Source organism: Stegostoma tigrinum, chromosome 8 (genome assembly GCF_030684315.1).
Source record: "Stegostoma tigrinum isolate sSteTig4 chromosome 8, sSteTig4.hap1, whole genome shotgun sequence".
NCBI classification, from domain to species: domain Eukaryota; kingdom Metazoa; phylum Chordata; class Chondrichthyes; order Orectolobiformes; family Stegostomatidae; genus Stegostoma; species Stegostoma tigrinum.
This window is the reverse complement of record NC_081361.1, coordinates 36521985-36545662: the sequence shown is the minus strand read 5'-3', so window position 1 is coordinate 36545662 and position 23678 is coordinate 36521985. Positions and strand designations below refer to the sequence as shown.

The 23678-nt window shown below is 40.2% G+C and overlaps 2 protein-coding genes across 2 annotated transcripts in view; one reads left to right on the top strand and one right to left on the bottom strand.

The window, feature by feature from the left end:
• aspm (assembly factor for spindle microtubules) overlaps nt 1–5594 on the top strand; it is a 67163-nt gene extending 61569 nt beyond the window's left edge. Inside the window, exons 26-29 of the mRNA XM_048539438.2 lie at nt 421–575; nt 4240–4416; nt 4905–5077; nt 5213–5594. Coding sequence (XP_048395395.1) covers nt 421–575; nt 4240–4416; nt 4905–5077; nt 5213–5336 — 629 coding nt within the window. The 3' untranslated portion in view covers nt 5337–5594. The remainder of the gene's footprint in view (nt 1–420; nt 576–4239; nt 4417–4904; nt 5078–5212) is intronic.
• Nucleotides 5595–17370: 11776 nt separating this feature from the next.
• Nucleotides 17371–23678, bottom strand: part of LOC125456673 (complement factor H-like) — a 77194-nt gene continuing 70886 nt past the window's right edge. Inside the window, exons 16-17 of the mRNA XM_048540028.2 lie at nt 19985–20063; nt 17371–17583 (exon numbers count right to left, since the gene is read on the bottom strand). Coding sequence (XP_048395985.1) covers nt 20004–20063 — 60 coding nt within the window. The 3' untranslated portion in view covers nt 17371–17583; nt 19985–20003. The remainder of the gene's footprint in view (nt 17584–19984; nt 20064–23678) is intronic.

Sequence of the window (23678 nt, the reverse complement as noted above, 5' to 3'; positions counted from 1 at the left end):
CATTTTACATTAACTGTTTAAATTTTTGATCCTGCTGAAGCTGGCATCCCCTGTATAATCCCAACTGCAAATGCACCTTAACAGTTTGATCTTTCTATACATTTTATGTCACTTGGCAAAAAATGATGTGAAATAAACCACTTGAACTCACAAAGAGAACCCATCTATGAAACAGAATGATGGAGAAGTCTCTGATATCTAGCACTTGTTTGGGGTGATGGTTGAGGATGCTTAGGAGGGGTTTTATGAGCAAATTGGAAGGGGAGTGTTTTCTCATGTATTCTCTGAAAAGCTGAGTTTTGTTCATATCTAAAACTAGGCTTGAAGTGGGTATTGATCGTAATGGCTAATTTCATGAAGTATCTGCTAATCCCAATCACAGAGGATCTCATAATTTTAACATTAACCATTTATTTTCAGAGGCTGCAACCAGATTATCTTCCACTTGCTGTGAAAATCTTGCCCGAAGTGGAGCGACGCCTATTATTTTGACTTTGATCAGGAGTTGTAACCGCAGTGTGCCTTCTATGGATGTCATTAAGTATGCAGTACAAGTTCTCCTCAATCTTTCAAAGGTACTATCTGTATTAAATGACATTTAACCCATTAAAATAAATTCTGTTCTTTAAAAGGGCTTTTTAAAGATACATCTGTTTGGTTGGTTTAAGAAAGCCCTCCTGTTTTGAAGTAGATATAAAGAATTAAGTATGTCGAATTTAAATTAGTTGTAAGGATACAACTGCATTGGTGACTTGCTAAAAGTTATAACTGTTATGACTCTTCCATCCAAATGGACTGCCCTGTGTACTTGGACATTGGTTAACTCTAGCTTGCCCCCTGATTGGAGGCGAAGGCCTAGTGGTATTATCGCTAGAATATTAATCCAGAGATCCAGTAATGTTTGGGTCCTAGGTTGAAATCCTGCCAAGCCGTATAGTGGAATCTGAATTCAATAAGAATCTCAAATTAACAGTTTTGTGGTGACCATGAAGCCAGTCTTGATTGTTGGGAAAAACCCATCTGGTTCACTAATTTCATTTTGGGAAAAGCCACTGTCCTTAACTGGCCTGGCCTGAACAAGATCCACAGCAACAAAGACAGAAGTTGCTTGAAAAGCTCAACAGATCTGGCAGCATCTGTGAGTTAAAGTCAGAGTTAATGTTTCGGGTCCAGTGACCCTTCCTCAAAACTGATCCATAGCGATATGGTTGTCTCTTAACTGCCCTCTGGCCAATTATGGATGTGTAATAAATGCTGGCCTAGCCAGTAACGCTCATAATCCTGTGAAAGAATACATTCTTTAAGAGTTTTTCTCAAAGTGATTTAGCTACAAATCTCAACGTTTTCAATGATCAAAGATTTTCTCAGTGTGCACTGTGATATTGGTAAAAGGTTAATTAATGTAAGGCTAATATTTACCAGTAGCAGTATTGCTAGATGTAAAAAGACCATTATATCTAGTTGAATTGCCTACTATATTGGTAGTTGAATGATATAGTAATGAAGGTTTTCATTTAGCACAGTTATTAATTTCTGTCAAAGCGTCTATACCTGGCCCTTACTTCAGGCAAGCTGGAATGATGGAAGCCTTTGGGAAAATTAGTCAGATTTTGCCCTCTTTACATTGAAGAAATCTATGCTGAGTGACCAAGAATGAATGTTGGGGAATTACAAGATTAAATTCCCCAACAACCTCATGCCAACTGCCGTTTTGACTGATGCAGGGAATAATGAGAGCTGATATGTACATTGTGCTTAGCCTTGTAAATGCCTACTTCAATTTAAAATATCCCATAGTTTAATATTTTTAGCTAGATGAATGAGTTCCTCATGCCTGCATGCAATACGTCAGATTGTCCATCGAGAATCTTGGAGAAAGCCTGGTTTTGAATTGGCAACCTGTTGACATACGATTTTGAAAGGTGTTGCCAACTTGATATGTTACAATTAGATGTCATATGATTGAAGTGTATTTTTAAAGCAGTGATTTATGGGGATTTGTTCTCTAAATCAAATTACATTGACTGGTATTGTGAAGGTGCTCAGATACTTTCGAGAACATTATCCAGTAGATTTAAAATACTTTTCTTCCTTCAACAGTACAGAAATATCATTTGGACATTATGCTTTAGTCTTTACACTGATTCAAAGTTGAGCCATTTGCTTAGCCGTTTGAAATGGTGGGGCATATGGTCCTATTAGTTCAAAAGAATTGTAGTGATTCAGTTTCTGAGGCTTTGCTGACAAAGTTGTGCTTTGCAATTCTGCAGTGAACATTTGACTGAGTTCCAAACCAACTTGTATTTAGTTTGGCAGCTGCTGCTGACAAAGCCACAAATAGATAGTGAGCTTGGTTTTGATAGCTTTGGGTTCTTATTTAATTTTTTTGGAGAGGTTTAGAATGGCTGTTTGTTTATTTTGATTAGCTTCAAGATGATCTCAAGAACTTCCCAAAATTATAGTAGGGCTTGTGACTTGTGCCCATAATGGGCATTGGGGCAAAGCAATAGGAGTAACGAGTAAGCATGAGGGGTGAGGTCTAGAGTGCATAATGTTTATTTAGTACTTCAGCTCAATTCTGTACATGGTCTCCTAATTTGCCCAAATTGGAATTCTATTCTCATCTTGGGCAACTTTCCTGAGAGAGCTGCTGCAATGCTGCATGTTGATAATATGATAATCATGCAGGGAGAATTAGAAGATGAAAATGCAATGTTGAGAAGTAACCTGACCCATAATTCTGCTGCTAACCTGAAAATCAGTTCAATGTTTCATGTCACCTGCTACCCCAAGTTTACCACCTATATCATATCATGTTACTCGTATTGTAACCTAAAATATTGCTTGAAAGAAATCCATCTTTGCATTTATATAGGGTTCCTAATTTTTGAAGGTATGGCTCTCAAATGCTCATACTCATGAACGTGATCTTGTACTGGAGTGTAATTTTAAAGATCTGACATACATAAACATTTCCTGTACTTACGAATGACTCCTTTCATTGACCTGCATTGTTCCAACTTTCATCCAAATTGACTTACGAACGAACTCCAGGATGGAATCCCTTTGCAACCTGATGACTGCCTGTTTATATATCAACTAATTCTAATCGTTTCCATCTTCTCTCTGTGCAATTTTAACATCAGCAGGTTCACTTGCTTACTGAGAATATTTTCTTACATTATTTTTTAATTCATCAATCTTTGTGCAGTTTATGCCCTCTTCTTATACTTGAAACAAGGTAAAGCAGCTTCACATAGTGGTGACTTATTCAATCTGCTTTACTTTTCATGAGATCCCTCTTCTATGGTGCTTCTAACACCTTTAATTTCTGACCTTGACAGCTGATTTTGAATTATCATCATTTGCCCTTTAAGGGGTTAACCTGCAGTGTTTCACATATGAGCTCTTTCTAGTTGATTATTTCTTTTTAGTCTCATCTTTGACTGTAGTAAGGTTCAATTACAGATAGAATCACAGTCATACAGCACAGAAACAGACCCTTTGGTCCAACCAATCTAAGCCGAAGATACTCCGGAATGAAACTGGTCCCACCTGCCTGCTCCTGGCCCATATCCCTCCAAAGCCTTCCTATTCATGTACTTATCCAAATGTATTTTAAATGTTGTAATTGCACCCATATCTACCACTTCCTCAGGAAGTTCATTCCACATGTAAACCACCTCTGTGTAAAAATATTTGCCCCTCGTGTTTTTTTTAAATCTCTCTCCTCTCTCACCTTAAGAATGTAGACCCTAAAGTTGAAATTCTCCATCCCAGGGAAAAGGCAACGACCATGAACTCTATAATCTACTGTATTATGTCTTTAAAACAACTTCATTGGAAAAGACAGGCTTATTCTGAATGTTTTTAGGTTGTTGATTTTACACCGTAAAGAATAACTGTTCACGCATTCTACGGGACTATTATGCAGGATTCTGGTAAGCTGTGTGATTTCAGTGTGGTCATGATGATGAAGAGGAACTACTCACTGCATCAGCACAATTTTTTTTGTTCACCCCCGGCCTTCCAATAACGTGGCAGATTTCTCCTTCTGTTTGAACAACATAAAATACCAGAATGGTGATAAAAACCATGTGGGATATTTACGGTTGTAAAGTTTCTTACCTTATTGCAGTATCTGTTCCTTTTTAGATTTTCTTCCCTATCGGCATAAAGATTTCGCTTAGTTTTAGTTATGAATGAATAAAATTGCATTTTGATTTTAATGTCCTCCAGTATCATAAAACATCTACTGTTGTGTATGAAGTGGACAATTCCATTAATACGTTACTCGACTTGCTGCAAACGTATAGAGCAAAAGCTGGTGACAAGACATCAAACAAGTGTAGCAGCATTTTTACAAAGGTTTGCTGTTTACTGGCCCTTCTCTCAAAGGATTCGAAGAGAGCAATGGTGAGCAAATATATCTACAAGTGTATATTCTAAAGGATTTCGTTGTTATGAAGAAAGTTAGATGCCAGTTTGAATAAAATGTGGCAATTGCCGAGTCTGCTGTTTGATTCATATTTAATAGATGAATATTTGTTCTGAGGTTGTGCTTTATTTTGTACAAATAGAGTAGCATTCTAGTGGATAAATTCCATTTTGCTGAGGTAAATTGCCTTTGTAGAAAATAAATAATTGTGTTATGGTTAATTTCTTATACAAACACAGAATGCTGGAGAAACTTCGCAGGTTTGGCAGCAAGCGTGAAGAGAGAAGCAGTTAGCACTGAGTCTGCCTTGATTCCACTTCAGATCTCTGTCAGATTTACAGCATCTGCAGGATTTTGCATTATTTGGTTCACTTGTTGTTGATTTTTTCCTCTTTCCCACTTAAGCAGGGAATACAAATGGGCCTTTGGATAAAACTGATGCACTAACGGTAGTTTCTGTTTTCAGGAGATTCGATTCTTGCCTAGAGCAGTGGATCGCATCCTTAGCATTTATGAGCTTACCGTGAGAAAGCACAAGATGGATATAGACAGAATAAATATTAAACTGCGGATGTCTACCCCTTGCAATGGCATTTCATATATTCCAGCTACTCCTATTCGAACAAGTTTAGTTTCTAAGTAAGAACCCATTTTCTTACTTTGTAATTATGTTGTCATTATTTTGTGCTCATCTTTTCCATTTGTCCCTTGTCTCTTCCTGCTTTTTGTTTTAAATAACGCATATGCTAAACTTTTTCCTTGATTGTGTTGCAGACTAAAACCAGACTGGGTCTTAAGGAGAGATAATATGAAAGAAATCGTGGATCCTTTAAAAGCCATTCAGTTGGTTGTGGATACCCTTGGAATTTCTACTTTAAATGTCAACAATGGAAAATAGTTTAATTTTTCAATAACTGTTCATGTTCATGTAAATATGTGTGCAGAAACAAAATCTTAAAACTCGTCCAAATTGTATTCCTTGTATATTGTTTGTCAATGTTGGCTAAGTTTGGTTCAGTTCCACATACATCTCTCCTATCTGTGTCATATCATGGTGAAAGATTTTTTACTATTTCTAATCTGAAAATAAATGTCATGAAGCTTGGTTTTATTACATTAAGGAAAAGAAATAAATTTTTATGTAATGAGTTACAAATGTTTTGTTGAATCACCTTTTTTCTGGCGACATTGATAAATGGTGGTGATTAGCATTTTCTGGAAAGGAGTGTGAATGCCCATAAATTCAAGTTAATTAGACACCTGACAGATATTTAGAAGGATTTTTGGTGTATAGCAGGCTGCAACTTTAGTGTAGGATGCCAACTGGCTGAGGTTTGTGAGGGTCGAAACAAAACATAGAATGCAAACTTAATTTAGGACTGTGCAGACCCAAGAGGAGACGTGAACCATTTAGTTACACAAAGAGACATGAGCATGATTGTGCATGTAAGTTATAAACGCGTTGATGTGATCAAGCGATAATTGCTGTAAATGGGAATCTGTTTGCATTTTCAAGGAACGTGGTTACTGGGCGTTGCAAGTGCTTGATTGATTGATGTCAATGTGACAAATTGTGTGCCAGAGTAACAACCATAACTGAAGAGGTGGAGAAACCTTCGTTCATTGAACTGAACCATTTTAGCTGCATCCTCATATGCACACTGGTAGAATAAAGCCTTTGCCTTCTATGGCCTTCAACTGTCTGTTGAGTGTTGCTTGAAACACCACAACAGGGAGTAAACATCATAAGCAGGAATCTTATTCTCATCTTCAATCCATTGTGGTTGGTAGACAAAGTCAAATTTGCCAAGAACTGAAGAAGGGTCCCAACCCGAAATGACAAGCTTTCCAGTTCCTCTGATGCTGCATGGCCTGTTGTGTTTCCAGCCTCTCACTGTGTTATTTGCCAAGAACCATATTCTTTGTAATAATAAATTGAGTGCCATTTGATTACACGTTCACTGTCTCCGCATGTACATTCGAAGCAAGACATATTGCAGAAGTTCATCAAGGATTCTTTAAGGCTGAGAGAAGATTGATTTGAGGTATATAAGATGCTAAAGGGAATTGACAAAGTGGATCTTCGGTGGATGTTGCCCCTTGTAGAGCAACTTAGAATGAGAGCCATAGTTTTAGGATACTGGATGCAGTTTTAAAACAGGAGGAACTATTTTTCAAAAAGTTGTCAATCTTGAATTCAATACTTCCAAATGTGGTGAATGCCAAAAATACTAAATAAATTTGAGACATTTTTAATCAGTAATGGGTTAAAGGGTTACGGGGGCAAGGCAGGAAAGTGGAGTCAAGCCTGAGATGAGATTGGCTGTGATAACATTAAATGGCAGAGCAGACTTGAGGCGCTGAGTTGCCTACTCGTAGTTTACGTTTTTGCATTCCTTGCATGGAACATTTCAAAGCCATGAGGGCCACCATATAGATGGACATACGGTAGTGACATTTGGGAACACCACCGCTTGTAAGTTCCCTTCCAAAGTACTCACCAAACTGATTCTGAAATATATCCGTGCTCTTTCAGTGTTACTGGATCAAAAGCCTGCAACTTTGTCCTGAATTGCATTGTGGATGTACTGACACGAAATTGACTGACTGTAGTTATACAGTATATACAGAATACAGTATTAGCATAGACCTTGCATTGTGGAAATATCTCGTAACCACACGCAAAAACAAAAGAGAAATCCACCCTTATAAGCCTACTCTCAATTGGCAGTAAAATGGTCAAAATAAGTCGTCAACAAGTTTTTGAATACATAAATAATTACCTCACTGATGCTCAGTTTGGGTTTACTTAGCTGCAGAATCCTTGTTACAGTCTTAGTCCACGTTAACCATTGATCATCTTGAACTGAAGAGCCTAATCACCTTTAACTGACATTCAGTGCCATGTCTACTCTGCACGACACCAAAATCTTATTTTGGCCCCTCACAAATTTATAAACTCTACTGTCGAGAAGAACGAGGGTGAGCAGATATGTGGGAACATCATGAGATCTATGCCTCACCTCACACTAAGTTCTTCGATCCGAGAGCTGTTGTTCCAACTAGTCATCTGATACCAGGCTGATAGATCATTTTTTAATAAATTTTGTGGTTTTTACACACAATACAAGATACTATAGATCTGGTTTAAACAATGAAACAAGTTTAGTACATAAAATAAATGACAATCGAAGGTGTTTATATAACCACTTGAAACATGGCAAATCAAAATTCCAACATCAAGTCTCTCTTACCAGTGAGAGAGTTGCCTTTCTGTGACATCTGTAGGTTTAACTTAACACTTCCTTTCAATTCCTGATTGGCCATTTCTTTGATTACTGATGCAGCTGAGCTTTAAAAACAAACTTAGTTTGAAATAACCCTTCAGGTCTGGGATTTTCAAACTGAAACTGTTACCCTGATAGAAGCTATTTCCTAATTGTTCCAAATGAATTCCCATCTGGGGGGAAGTATCTTGGGTCTGATGCTAGCCAAGACACAAACTCTGGAGTCTGTTGAGCTGGAAATTACATCACTTCCAGTTTTCCTTCGCAATGGAGTGTATCTGGGGTTTAGCTCTATATGTTTTTTTGATGGCTTTCTTCATGGAGCGTCAGGCCTGTAGGAATTCCCATGCTCATCTCTGCTTCACCACCAGTTCGACTGGGCCAGGCGAAGCAGAGACAAACACGGGAATTCCTAGAAGCCTGGTTCACTTCTAAGAAGCCTATCTACAAACATATAAAACTCGACACCATATACCCTCCATTGCAAGGGGAACCCAGAAGTGAGGTAACTCGGCTGAACAGACTCCAGCGTTTAATAACCAGGTGGGAAAACAAAACAACGCTTTATTGGAGGCTGCACTGATGGTGTCACCGAGTGTAATGAAATGTCTGCAGAACAACGAACCAGCTCAGCAAGCCAACCAACCACAACATCCATAATGTGCTGGAGTTTAAATACTAAAAGCACAATATTCAGGGACCACAGCAAACGTAATCTGCAAAATGAATAGTTAATCAGTGCAGAGTCATTGCCTGATGGCAATCCTATCCTATACCTCTTTACATCATTGGTATTTAGAAATTCAGGCTGCTTCTGTTGCTCCTACTTAAAACATGCTCGAAGACTAAGTTTCTCCAGCCTTCTAGGGTAGAAAATTCTAAAGATTCAAAAACCTCTGAGTAACATGTTTTTCTTTATCTCAGTCCTAAATGGCATTTCCTCTTAGTGTGAAATTGTGATCCCCTGGTTCAAGACTCCCCAAGCACAGGGAGACATCTTAACTGTATCTACCCTGTCTAACCCTTTTAAGTAGATTTTAGGTTTCAATGAGATCACCTCTCTTTGGTCAAATGTCTAGAGAATCCAGGGCCAGTCGCTGTTCAGAGTACAGCCCTACCATTCCCACAAACAAGTGCAGTGAATCTTGGTCAAACTGCTTGATGGCAACTGAGGTCGTACCTCTGTATTCTGGCTGCCTCAGAACCAAACCTTTGCCAGACCAGAGAATTTGCTGGGAGATTACAGGTTAAAGTCAGCATAGGAGTTTATAAATGTGTTTAAAAAACCACAGTGGAACGTAAAATGAGACAAAAAGCAGTTATTTTAGTGACTATAGATGTACCTGGTAGCGTAGGTCCAGCAGCTTTGTCAATGTTGCAGACTGAATGCTGCTCACAATCCTTTGCTTCAAATGTGTGCCAACTGGGCATGTGTACATCTTGACCTTTGACCCAAACAAAATCTTTACTTTGACCAATTGTGTTGCTGTTTGTAGAAAAAATGCTTCCTTCATTCATTCGTGAGTTATGGGCTGAGCCAGCATTTATTGCCTGTGTCCAGTTGGTCTTGAGAAGGTGGTGGTCAGCTGCCTACAGTCCATGTACTGTAGGTAGACCCAAAATGCCATTAGAGAGAAAGTTCCAGGATTTTTACACAGTGACAGTGAGGGGATGGTGATACATTTCTAGGATGGTAAGTGGCTTGGTGGTGGTGGTTTTGTTGTTTTCATGTATCATGCCTTTGTCCTTCTGGATGGATAATGGTCATTGGTTTGGAAGATATTGTCTAAGGAGCTTTGCTGAATTTCTGCAGTGCATTCTTTAAATTGCATACACCCCTGTTACTGAGTATTGGTGATGGAGAGAGTGGACATTGTGCCAGTTAATTGGTTACTTTATCCTGGATGGTGTCAGGCATCTTGAATTTTGTTAGATAGTAGCTGAACGTTTGGGGGTTTTGTGCCTTGAAGGAATGTATTATTGGCATAAACATGCAACAATACTTTAAAAGCTATCCATTGCCTATTTGCCTTTGTGTTGCAGAAATATGTCTCAATCCATCTCAGCTAAATTGTCCCTTAAACTTTTCCTTTGTTCAGATTTAACACTGAATTCACATTGAAATACCTCACTTTCAAACAGATCATAGGATTCTATCACTTTGTGGTCTGTATCCCTGAACATTTTTTTACAAGAGTCTTAATTAACCTGTTTTCATTTTACAATATTAGGTCTAAAATAGCCAAGTGTCTCGTCAGTTATTCAACATATAATTCCAGAAAGCCATCCTTAACATTCTGCAGAAATTCACCTTCCACAGCCTTAGTGCTCAATTGTCTACGCGTAGATTGAAGTCACCGTTTGACAACTGCTCCATTCTTCTCTAATCTCTTCATTAGTAGCATGCCCTACAGTATCACTACCACTTGATGGCCAAAAAACTCCTTTTAATGTTTGCTAATACTTGCTGTTTCTTACCTCCACCAAAATAGATTCATAATTTTGTTCTTCCAATCTGGAATACTCCATTATTAATATAGCGATCCCATTCCTTATTATCAGCACAACACCACCTTCTTTTCCTTGTTTGACTACACTTCATAAACGTTGAATGACTTTGAATATTCAGTTCTCAGTCTTGATTACCCTACAACCATGTTTCTGCAAGGGAAATTAGATCATGCCTATTCACATCTGTTTGTGCCTTTAAATCATCTAACTTTTTGTGAATGCTGCATGTGCTCAGGTAGTCTACACTTAATGTCATTTTTACGTTATTCTGAATCCTAAGTTTAGTTGATGCTCACCTTCATTTTCATCTGCTTCTAATTTCACATGCCACTTTCCTACTACATGTGACCAGCTTTACTTTCGTCCAGTTTGAGCTAAGTCACAGGTTGCCCAATCTCTGCCAAGCTCATTTATACCCTACACAATAGCACCATCAGCTCTCTCTGTGAAGATATCAGTCCCATCCTGAAAAGGTGTAATCCCTCCAGCTTGTGTGTGCATCTACCTCAGAAGTAGTCCCAGTGTTTCAATTCTGAAGCCCTCCTTCCTCTTCCAATTCGCCAGCCAAATGTTCAAACAATCAATCCTACATGATGCTAGAAGAAATCTTGAGATTTGAGGCCCTACTTTTTAATTTCTTTCCTAACTCCCAAGTGTCTATTTTTAGGACCTCATCCCTTTTCCCAACCGATGGCTTTAGAGTCAATGTGAACTATGTCCCCCAGGGGAATGTGCTGCAGCCATTCTGTGAGATCCCTAACCATATGGCCAAGGAGGCAACGCACCATTCTGGATTTATGTTAACTGCTGCAAAATTGTCTTTATGATCCCTGTATGAAGACCTACCATTTTTGCTGTTCCACTATTCTTCCTCCCCTCCTGAGCCGCTGAGATGTACATGGTACCACAGACCTGGATCAGGCTTCACTCCCTGAGGAACCATCATTGTCACCATTACCACATGTTGCTATGTAATGCCTCTGTGTTATTTTACTATGAAAAAGGGGCACCATAAATGAAGGAGATAGCAAGAACTGCAGATGCTGGAGTTGGAGATAACACAGTGTCGAGCTAGAGCAACACAGCAGGCCAGGCAGCATCACAGGAATAGGAAAGTTGACGCTTCAGGTCAGGACCCTTCTTCAGAAATGGCAAGGAGGAGGGGAGCTCCGAAATAAATAGATAGAGGAGAGGAGAGGTGGGGCTGGGGAGGGTAGGTGGGATGGTAATAGATGAGTGCAGGTAGGCAATAGTAGGGATTGGTCAGTGAGGTGGGAGTGGCAGATAGGTGGGAGAGAAGATGGACAGGTTGTGTCATGCCAAGGAGGTGAGGATGAGAGGGAGGGTTAGTCATGCAATGAGGCTGGGGTTGAGGAGATTCTGATACTGGTAAAATCCATGTTTAGACCATTGGGCTGTAGGCTCCTGAGGCGGAATATGAGGTGCTGCTCCTCCAGTTTGCGGAAGGTGTCATTGTGACACTGGAGGAGGCCCAGGATGGACATGTCACCCAGGGAGTTGGAGGGGGAGTTGAAACAGTTCACAACTGGAAGGCATTGTTGTTTGTCACATACAGAGTGCAGATGCTCTCTGAGCCTCCGCTTGGTCTCACTGATGTAGAGGAGGCCACATCAGGAGCAGCGGATGCAGGAGACCACATTGGTGGATGTACAGGCGAACCTCTGTCGGATGTTGAAGGTTTGGTTTTTGACTGGAGGTGACGGCGGAAGTGTAGTGCCAGGTGTTGCACTTCCTGCGGTTGCAGGGAAAGGCACCAGGTTGGCGGGGTTAGTGGGGAGTGTGGAGCAGACGAGGGAGTTGTGGAGAGAGTGGTCCTACAAAAGGCAGATGGGGTGTGGAGGGAAATATCTCTTTGGATCTGTAGTCGGATTGTAGGTGGCAGAATTGGTGGAGAATGATATGTCGGATGCAGCAGTTGGTGGGGTGATATGTGAGGACAAGGGGGATTCTGTCTTTGTTTTTGTTTTTGTTGTGGGGAGCTGAAGTGAGGGCAGGGGTGTGGGCAATGCAGAAGATGAGTTTGAGGGCATTTTCAATCACCGGACGGGGAAAGTTGCTGTCCTTGAAAAACAAGGGCATCTGGGATGCGCAGGAGTGTTCCACTTCACCTTGGGAGCAGATGCAGCAGAGATGGAGGAATTGGGAGTAGGGGATGGCATTCTTGCAGGATGGTGGGTGTGGAGGTGTAGTCTAGGTAGCTATGGGAGTCGGTGGGCTTGAAATAGATCTCGGTTACAAGGCGGTCACCAGAGATGGAAACAGAGAGATCCAGGAAGAAGAGGGAGGTATCAGAGATGGTCAGAGTGAATTTGAGGTTGGAATGAAAGGTGTTAGTAACCTTATTGCCACAGGTGACTTTCAACCCACAGCCTTCAACCTTGTTGTTCCCCAAACCTGCACCACCCGTTTCTATCTCGTTCCCAAAATCCACAAACCTAACTATCCCGGCCGACCCATTGTCTCAGCATGCTCCTGCCCCAATGAACTCCTCTCTGCTTACCTTGACTCGATTGCTCCCCCCAGGATCAGGAACTCCCCACCTACGTTCGACACACTGCCCATGCCCTCTGCCTCCTCCAGGACTTCTGGTCCCCTGGCCCCGGTGCCTCTTCTTTACTGTGGACGTCCAATCCATGTACAGTTGTATTCCCCATGCAAATGGCCTAAAACCCCTCCGTTTCTTCTTCTACCGCAGGCCCAACTAGTCCCCCTCCACTGACACCTTCATCCGCTTAACCGAACTTGTCCTTACCCTTAATAACTTCTCCTTCAACTCCTCCCACTTTCTACAGACTAAAGCGGGTGGCCATAGGAACCCACATGGGCCAAGCTATGATAATAAAGTGTGAAGCTGGATGAACACAGCAGGCCAAACAGCATCTCAGGAGCACAAAAGCTGACGTTTCGAGCCTAGACCCTCCAAGCTATACCTGTCTCTTCGTAGGATACGTGGAATAGTCCTTCCGCTGTTACACTGGCACAATCCCCCACCTCTTCCTCCACTCATTGATGACTGTATCAGTGCTGCCTTATGTTCCCACAAAGAGCTTGAACAGTTCATCAACTTTATTAACACCATTCACCCTAACCTCAAATTCACCCGGTTCAACTCCGATACCTCACTGTCTCCAACTCTGGTGACCACCTTGGAATTGACACCTATTTCAAGCCCACCAACTCCCATAGCTACCTGGACTGCACCTCCTCTCATTCACCTTCCTGCAAGAAGGTGATCCCTTACTCCCAATTCCTCCGCCTCTGCAGCATCTGCTCCGAAGATGGAGCGTTCGACTCTCACACATCCCAGATGTCCTCTTATTTCAAAGACCATAACTTTCCCGCTCTAGTGTTTGAAAATGCCCTCAAACGCGTCTTTTGTGTTTTCTACACCTCTGCCCTCACATTGCCTCTCCCAACAAAAACAAAATCCCCCTAGTCCTCACATATCACCCCACCAACCTTCGCATCCAATGCATCATTCTCCACCACTTCAGCCACCTACAATCCGACCCCACAACCAAAGATATATTTCCTTCCCCACCCTATCAGCCTTTTGTAGGGATCGGTCTCTCAGTGATTCCCTTACCGCTTCACACTCCCCACCATCCCAATCACCTTTCCCTGGAACCACAGGATGGGCTGCACCTGCCCCTACACCTCCCCCCTCATCTCCATTCAAGGCCAAAAACAAACCTTTCATATCAGACAGAGGTACACCTGCACTTCCATCAACTTGATCTATTGTATCAGCTGCTCCTGATGTGGCCTCCTCTACATTGGTGAGACCAAGTTGTGCTCACGGTGCTAAGAAGGGAGCTTTAGGTTTGTGGCCCAGCCACAATGAAAAAAGTTTTTGTCATATATGCTTGTGTATAAACAATATAGGACAATGATCCTCTCAAAGCCACAACCCTCAATGTAGGAGTTATTAAAAACTAGGCACTTGCATTGTCTTATGGACCAGTCCAAACTCCCTTAAAGTATATTAAGACGTTATCCTCGATCCTAATACTCTCTTGTATCAAAAGCAAGTATAAAGCATTGTGTTCTGGATGCAATTCAATGGTTAAACGATTAGCCTTGAAGCAACAAATGCTTTATTCATATTCCATAGTTAAATGCAACAAAATAAAGAAGAAATTGTAATAGTTCAACTGTATTGGAAAACTTAATAGAATAATGAATTATTTAGCTACTAAACAATAACTGTCCCAATATAGTAATATCCCATAAACACACCCATGACAAAGGCAAATTCAGCAAAACAAGCTGTGTCTCATGTAATTATAGCAACAGGGAGAGAACCACAGCTTTTAGCTGTAACACAGACAGGAAGAAGAGTTTTCACTTCTTCCTTCAAGACCGCAACTGCTAAGAAGCAAAACTGAAAATCCTGGTTCTGTGGAAGTGTAACCCCACCAATTCAGGCTGCTTCTATTGCTCCAACTTTTAAAAAAAAAACAAAGGTATCACGAGCTGTTCACTTTATTAAACTCAAATAAACAGTTTGGCACTTTAGGCTTAAAATCTTTCTTGAAAAGAAAGGACAAAATACACCTCTTAAAACCATAGTATCGTCACTATTGTAATGGTCTGATTGCAACATACAAAAAAAATTCACTTTTTGCAATTTAAAAAGTATTTATTTCTTGTAGCCCTGCCATAAAATCAAATATTCCTAGAAATTACATAGGTAACAATATATATTTAATCAGCAAAAAGACTCGCAGCACTAAATAATATTCTACGGTGTTGAAACTAATCTCACTACTGTGAATATTATGCTCACTAATGTTCTTATGCTTCATTTCAATGGATCATTAGATCATCTAATGCAGGTATGAAGAAGTGGTCATATGACATACTAATCACAGACTTCTAAAGGAGGCAATAATGCTGCACAGATACAGGAAATGTGACTAAGAAAGAGATTTGACCAATTAATTTTGTTTTGTTATGGGATTTGGGTGTTGTTGGTTAGGCCAGCATTTATTGGCCATTCTTAACTGCAGTGGAGAAGGCCTGTTAAGTCACCTTCTTGTATCACCATAGTCCTTAGTGTGTAAGCTCCTAAGAAAGGAGCTTTAGGTTTTTGACCCAGCCACAATGAAGGAATGGTGACATAATTCCAAATCAAGATGACATATGAAGTGAAAGGGAACTGACAGGTTTTTGCATTCGCATGCATCCGTTTCCATTGAATTTTGAGGAGATAGAAGGAACATGCTGTCAGGGGGAGCTTTGACTTACTACATTGCACCTTGTAGATGATACACACTGCTGCCACCAAGATTTGGTAGTGAAGGGAGTGATTGTTGAAGTTTATGGGTGTGGTGCCAATCAAATGCATTGCTTTGACCTGGATGGTTTCAAGCCTCTAGACTGTGTCTGCACTGTACTCATCCAGGCAAGCAAGGAGTATTCCATCACATCTCTGACCTCACTCTTGTAGATAGTGAACAAGCGTCGGAGGAATGATAGTAGTTACTCATCACTGAAGTATTAGCTTCTGACATGCTCTTCACAGATTCATAGAATCGCTATAGTGTGGAAAAAGGCCCTTCGACTCAACAAGTCCACACCAACCCTCAGAGCGTTCCACCCATACCCATCCCTCTAAACCCCACATAATTTATACATCCTTGAACACTACTGGCAATTTACTATAGCTAATCCACCTAGCCTCTTGCAGCCACAGTATTTATATGTCTGGTCTAGTTCAGTTTCTGGTCATTGGCAACCCTCAGGATATTGATAGTGGTGGATTCAATGATGTTAATGCCATTTTAAGGCTAAAAGGACAATGAGTAGATTCCCATTTGTTGGTGATATTCATTACTTGGCACTCATGTGATGCAAGTGTCAATTGACACTTCTCAGTTCAAATCTGGATGTTGTTGAGTCTTGCTGCATAAGGAGACAAGCTGCTTCAGTTTCTGAGGGGTCACAAATAATGCTAAACATTGTTCAATTATCAGTGGATCTCCCCATTTCTGACCTTATGATGGAGGGAAGGTCATTGATGAAGCAGCTGAAGATGGTTGGGCTGAGGACACCACCCTGAGGAACCCCTATAGTAACATTCTGGAGTTGAGATGATTAACCTCTATCAGCATGTAGACACAGAAAATAGGAGCAGGAGTAGACCACTCAGCCCTTCAAATCTGCTCTGCTATTCTATATGATCATGGCTGATCATCCAAATCAGTATCTTATATTTCCCCATACCCTTTTGATCCCTCTGGCCCTAAGAACGATATCTAAAACCTTCGAAATGTTTTGGCATTGACCACTTTCAGGTAGCAGAGAATTCCACAGGCTCACCGTTCTTTGAGTTAAGAAACTTCTCCTCATCTCAGTCCTAAATGATTTATCCTTAAACTGGACTCCTCAGTCACACCACAAACATCTTTCCTGCATTTACCCTGTCTAGTCCTGTTAGAGTTCTACAGATTTCTCTGAGACGTATACCACCACCACTTCCGCCCCACCGGCCCACCTAGTCTTCTAAATTCCAGAGAATATTCTCCTAAAAGATCAAATTTCTCTTTATATGGTAATCTTGCCATCTCAAGAATCAGCCTGGTAAACTGTCGTTGCATTGCCTCCGTAGCTAGAATACTCTTCTTCAGATAAGGAGATGAAAACTGCACACAGTATTCCGGGTGTGGTTTCATCAATGCCGAGCAGATTGCAGCAAGACATCACTGCTCCTGCAGTCAAATCGTCTTCCTATGAAGGCCAACATACCATTCGTCTTTTTTGTCATCTGCTGCATCTGCTTGCTTACTTCCAACAAATGGTGTAAAAAGACACCAAGGTCTCATTGTATCTGCCCTTTCCCAATCTATTACATTCAGATAATAATCAGCCTTCGTGTCAACCATGACCATCTTCTTTTGTGTTAAGTGCGACTCCAACCAGCAGAGCATTTTCCTCCTAATTCTCATTGATGCAAGTTTCACTGTTTCTCCTCAATACCATTCTTGCTTAAATGCTCCTCTGAATTCAAGGACAGTCGTTGCCACCTCATAGACATATCATGATGCCTCGGAGATAACAATTTTCATGACTTACAAAGATTTTAAAATAAAATAAATCACTGAAACAATCTCAAGATATTCAAATTATTTGTTTATTTTTAAAAAAATATTTGCAACATGTTTTTGTTTAATTGGATTAAATGTTTAAATTAGCTCTGGAACCAAGGAAGTAATATTCCAGAATAGCTATCCTTTAAACGTCACTCATTCAGAAATTGAATCTTTCATTCTTTGAAAGCAGTTAGTTGCTATTTCTCAAAACTTGTACTGCCACATCTTATGCCTGTTATTGAAATAAATAACAACAAATTAAGAATTTGTTATAAATATACAACATTTAATAACAAATATGTTTAAGGGAGGTGATACTTAGGCAATTAGAAATACACAATTACATTTCCCAAAACTGCTTCAATATTTCATGAAATAACTCAACTTCAAATTTAAACTCACACAGAACTTTTAAGAGTAAAGAATGTTGCTCTACAGGTTTTTATGTGTAGTCCGCTCCTTCTGTGCTTGACAAAATTCAGTATCTTATGTGGCTGGATTCTCCACCTGTAATGTGTAAGAGCTCCTCCCCAACATTCTGCCTCAACAGCAACACACTTCTCCCAGGTCAGGGCTGATTTATTGTGTGCAAACATAACATCACATAAGGTGGATGATGAAGTTGAGGATTCTTTGGAAATGGACAGATAAGTTCTGATGTCAAGAAGTCACCTGGCTTTCAGATTAATGGAATTTATATGATGCATATGGACTTCCAGAAGGAATTTGATACAGTTCCACATAATTGGCTTGACACCAAGGTTGAAGGTCATGGATTAAATGGGATAATGGCAGCAGAGATATGAAATTGGCTAGTTGGTAAGGAACATATTAAAGGTGAATATTTCTTATTCTGACTTGAAGGAGGCATGCAATGATACCCCACGGGAATGTCCTAGGACCAATTTCATTGGCAGAGCTTTCTTTTGAAATTTGGCAATAATGCAAAACTTCAGAAGTTTTAGGAATTACAAAGTGATTGAGTTCAAGAAGGCACAGACAGAGCAATGGACAAGGAGCAGAATGGTGAAGTGCTAAGCAATACATTTTGGTAAAATAAACAATAAAGTGTGCAATTCTAAATGGGGTGCAGGAGCATGAGGGCTTGGAGTTATACTTTTTTCGAGTAAATGACAAGCAAATGGGCACTTTAACTGACAGACACTTAAAGAGCTCTGTGACTAAAAAGACCTCAAATAAAACATCAACTTTAGGCAGGCAAGCTGGGCAATCACCTCCTGAGCCCACTGCCTAGATCTGTTATTGGTCACATTAGCTAGGGCCAAGAGCAATTTGACCAGAAAATCTTTCAATTTCATTGTATCCCTCCCTACACATGATCAGAAGCATGTGACTGAAGTCCAATGTAAGTTTAGGAGCAGGATCTCCAAATAATGAAGTTGCACAACACCAGATTATAGTCCAAATAATAAGAGGGGACCTGGTGTTTATGTACACAAATCATTGAAAATGGCAGGGCAACTTGTGAAAGTGATTCAAACGACCTACAGATCCTGTAATTAACAAATAGTGGCATAGAGTGCAAAAGCAAAGAATCTGTGATGAACCTGCATTTTCAAAAAAAAAACTGGTTCTGCCTAAACTAGAAAAGTATGTGCAAATTTGGGTACCACACTTCAGGAAGGATGTGCAACAGTAGAAAGGGTGCAGAAAAGATTTACAAAAATGGTTCCAGTAATGAGGAACGTAAGGGTCCAGCAATAAACTGGTCAAACTGACATTAGTCTTCTTAGAGAATGAAGACTGAGAGGACACCTGTTGGAAGTGTTCAAAAGTTCAAGGGGGTTAGATATAGAGAGAAACTGTTTCCAAAGGCTGAAAGGTACAGATAACTCAAATTTAAAGTGATTGGTGATCAACTAAAGATGACATAACAAATTGCCTTTTATGCAGTTACAAATGTTCTGCCTGAAACATTGTTGGAGGTAGACTCAACCATGGCTTTCAAAAGGAAATTAGATGAACAGTGGAAGGCGGTAAAAATTGGAGGAATACGGGAAAGGGCAGACATGTGGGACTAGTTAATGTTTTCTTCCAGAGTGCTAGACTGGACTTGATGGGCTGAATTATCTCTATCTGTACTGTCACCTTGCTATAATTTTGCAGAGAGTGGCTAATCTCTTGTCTACCCTCTCTACCACAAGACACTTCAGGAGTGTGGTGGAAAATTCTGCGCTAACCTCGAACACGCAAGACCCCAACAGGGCATCAGACGGTTGGACAGCTGGTTTGTGGCGTGGAGAGACGCTAACAGTGTGTGTTCAATTCCCGCACTAGCTCTCCCTTCACCTGAGGTGAGGTGGCCCACAGGTTAAAACACCAACAGTCATTGCTTTAAGAGAACAGCCCTATGGTCCAGTAGCACTATGGCAATGTTACCTTTTATGTGATGTACACATGAAATCAATGACTGTGGACTATAATTAGAAAGAAAAAACATTGTAATGGTATGATAGGTAAATTGCTAAGATGACTTTGTGCTTGGAGAGAGATTTTGCTGAATTCTGATAAGAGTATATCCCTGCATATCATCTGTAATAGCTGAATGCAAGATTCAAAGTAGCTGTTTACAAAAGAACAGAATAGTATGATAATGTAATTACATCTGTTACCTTTCCAGTTTTCCAAATTTTATGTCAACTTCTTAAAAGTAATTCTGAAAGTCCTGCTGAATGTGACGTTAAAAGTGATCTGCAACACAACCGCAACAAATCAACATGTTAAGAAGATCCCTTGTATACATGCAAACACACACTAACAAGTACATAGTAAAGAGAGATGTGCACAGGCTGTAAAAGCAATGGAATGTGGATTTCACTGTACAGTACAAAAGCTAAATAGTTTGGATGCTGGAAAATCTGAAATAAAAACAAAAAAGAGCTGGGAATATTCAGCAAATCAGGCAGTATCTGGGAGATAAACAGGGTCTGATGAAGTATTGTCAACACAAAACCATCACTTGGATTTCCTTTACAAATGCTGCCTGATCTGAGTTTTTCTAGCATTTTGCTTTTTTATTCGAATTTTATCGTATGTTTTAAGTCTTTCCCAAAGTCTTTTACAGTCAATTAGTTACATAGTCTGTAATGTTTTCTAGGTAATTATGATTCAATTTAGTGAGGTTTTAAAAATAGAAGTAAAAGAGCTAACAGATAATTTGTTTTATTGTAACAAACACAGAGAATGTAGAAGAAACTTAGCAGGTCTGGCAACACCTGTGGAGAGAGAAACAGAATTAAAGTCAGGTTTCAACTCCTGCTGAGTTTCTCCAGTGTTCTCTGTGTTTGTTTCAGATTTCCAGCATCCACAGTAATTTTCCTTTCATTCCTCTGCTTTTGTGATAATGGATAAAGAAGAAATATTGATATGGAGCCAGAAAATTTCCTTATTCTTTTCGAACGGCGTCAATGGATCTTTTATGTCTACATTGGAAAGTAGAAAAGTGTTGAATTAACATTTCATTTGAGTGATGAACTCTCCCACAAATGCACCCAAATGCAACATGTAGTTCTTTATCTCTCTTGCAACAGTACTACAGATAATGCCCAAGGAGAACCCTTCTCAGAGCTGCTGGTAGAACAAGAGATTCAAGTTGCAGACCCGGATTCTAACCAAATTGGGCTTGAGGCATGAATTTAACCATTGTCTGCAGTTTCCATCAGAATGAATGATTCAACTTAATCAACAGTGCTGATCACATGCACCATAATTCTGAGACATTGCAAGCTAGCCTCTTCCTAGTTCTGTTTCTAGGTTTGTTCATTTAGACTCCTTCCATGCCATTCTGTTCTTTATGTGTCCTAGGCTTTGATAGACTTCTCTTGTTTTCAGCTACATTTTCAATGATAATAAACTAGATTCATAATACCAAGCTAGTTAACTAATCCTCCTTCATGTTGAATTTGTCTAAAGCCAGTCGGGGTTTATGATTGTCTGAAAATTTTACTGGATTTACAGGCTTGAACTTATTCTGTGCTACTGTTTCGTAATGGGACAGACGGCATTTTAGTGGTGGTTTCCACCTTTGACAATTTACAGTTCATAATCAAATGTTTCCTCACTGCTAAACCTAACTGCAAACTCCACTCATTAAATTGTACAATGTCAACATGGCAATTCCATCGTGTAACTTGGTCGTGTTGTCTGTCGCCACCTTGTTTCTTTTAAAGCTTGTGCATATTCTGAAATGTATACAGCCATCTTTGTTTATTTTTGGGAAACTTGTTTTAGTTGGTTCAATTTCCTTGAATGCTGACAATCAAGCCACTCCTTGTTGGGATTGCATGATCAGCAAACTTTATTGTTATGGATCTCCTCTGACATTGCCGATGGTAAACTGAAAAATATGCTTAACTCACAAAATGTTCATTTCAGCCTGAAAACTAATGTTGTCTTTGGTTTTTGTGGTTCAGAAATGTAAACAAATCAACTGATTTAGATGTGTAGCTAATCTTTCAAGAAAAGCATATCTAAATGAAAGGGAGCAAAGTCAGTTTGCGAGTTGACTGTCGTCAAAATTGGCCACATTTTGTAAACCAGAAACCAACAACACTTTTTAAGTGAACCTTTAAGCTAATCTGGAAACCAAAGCAACATTTTTGGCACAGGTACAATTGATTGACTTCAAAAACATTTCTGCATGGATTTCCTTCAGATGCTCCGGTTTCTTCCCATAGATGTGCAGACTAGGTGGATTGGCCATGCTAAATTGCCTGTAGTGTTTAAGGACGTGTAGATTCAGTTGATTATAGGGAGATGGGTCTGGGTGGGATGCTCTGAGATTCGGTGTGCACTCGTTGGGCTGAAGAGCCTGTTTCCACACTGTAGGGATTCAATGATCTATGATCTATGATTTACTTTAACCAAGGATTATCTGGTGCAATGGTATGTGTTTGTCTAATTTCAAGAGACTGTCTTGATCATTGAACTCCTGTGGCCAAGCTGTTAACAAAATAAAGGCTGTGGTTCCACTACTTCTATATTGGTCTCTAGCAATGTTTGAAAATGTTAACCTCAATTCTGTTACAGTAAAACTCTTCATCCACCGGATGATGCTGAAAAGCCCAGAATTGACACTCATCAAAAATGTCTGAATGTTAGAGGTTTTTTTGTAAATCCAGGATATGGACCTGATTTTAAAAAAATGGTACTCTGGGAAAGGTGGGCAGGGGTGTGAATCAGTCAATACCATGGGCGTGCTTTTTATGCTACTAGAAATATACATTTAGGAATAGAGAGAAAGACTGGCAAGGATAACCGTGGATGGAGTTGGTTACCAACACAGATGGCATAGATTTCTCAGAGTGATCATCAGTGTCTGAATACTATTTAAGTTGAAGAGAGCAATGGACTAACATTTTTATGTTATCCATGGTGCAGTAATTAATACTGAGTTGTAAGTTATAGAATCTCTGCAGTGTGGAAACAGGACATTCATCCCATACTAACCTTCTAAAGAGCATCCCACCCTATTCCTGTAACCAGGCATTTCCCATGCCCAATCTACTAAGCCTTTGGACTGCGGGAGGAAACCGGAACAAAGCCGCACAGATAAGGGGAGAATGTGCAAACTCCACACAGACAGTTGCCTGGGGCTGGAATTGAAGCCAGGTCCTTGGCACTGTGAGTTAGCGGTGCTAGCCAAAGAGCTACCGTGCTGCCCATCCTCAGTTTTACCCAAACAGGTTTAGGTCAGATTCTGGAATGAAAGTACAAGTAGGTAAGAGAGTGGGCTTATTTAACCACTAGTGGAAATTAAATGAATAGCTTATCAGTGCCATCAAATGGAGCACTTGAGAAAGAAAATCAGAAAAGTAAGGACAGTTTGATCTGTTTCCAATGCGAAATTTAATTAATTATAAATGAGCCCAGAGTTGGGAGAACAGTTTTACAAGTTTCATCTAATCCTGCTCATCCATAAACCCTGTGTTCACAGGCTCCCAGTCAATATCTTGGCCATAACATTTTCATTCTTGTTCTCAAATCCATTCCCCATTCCAGCTCCGTGAGATCGTTCAACACCACAACCCTCAGGGTATCTGCATAAAACTAATTCTGGCCTCTTTGAGCATTTCGGATCTGAATTGTTTCAGTATTGGTGGCTCTCAAGGGAGTGCAGCAAAAGTTTACCAGGCTGATTCCAGGGATGGTAGGACTGGCATATGAGGAAAGATTAACTGAGTTAGGATTGTTTTTGCTGGACTTCAGATGACTGAGAGGGGATTTCATGGAAACTTATAAAATTCTAATGGGATAGTTGCAGGGAGGATGTTCCCGATGGTAGGTGTAGAACCAGGGATCACAGTC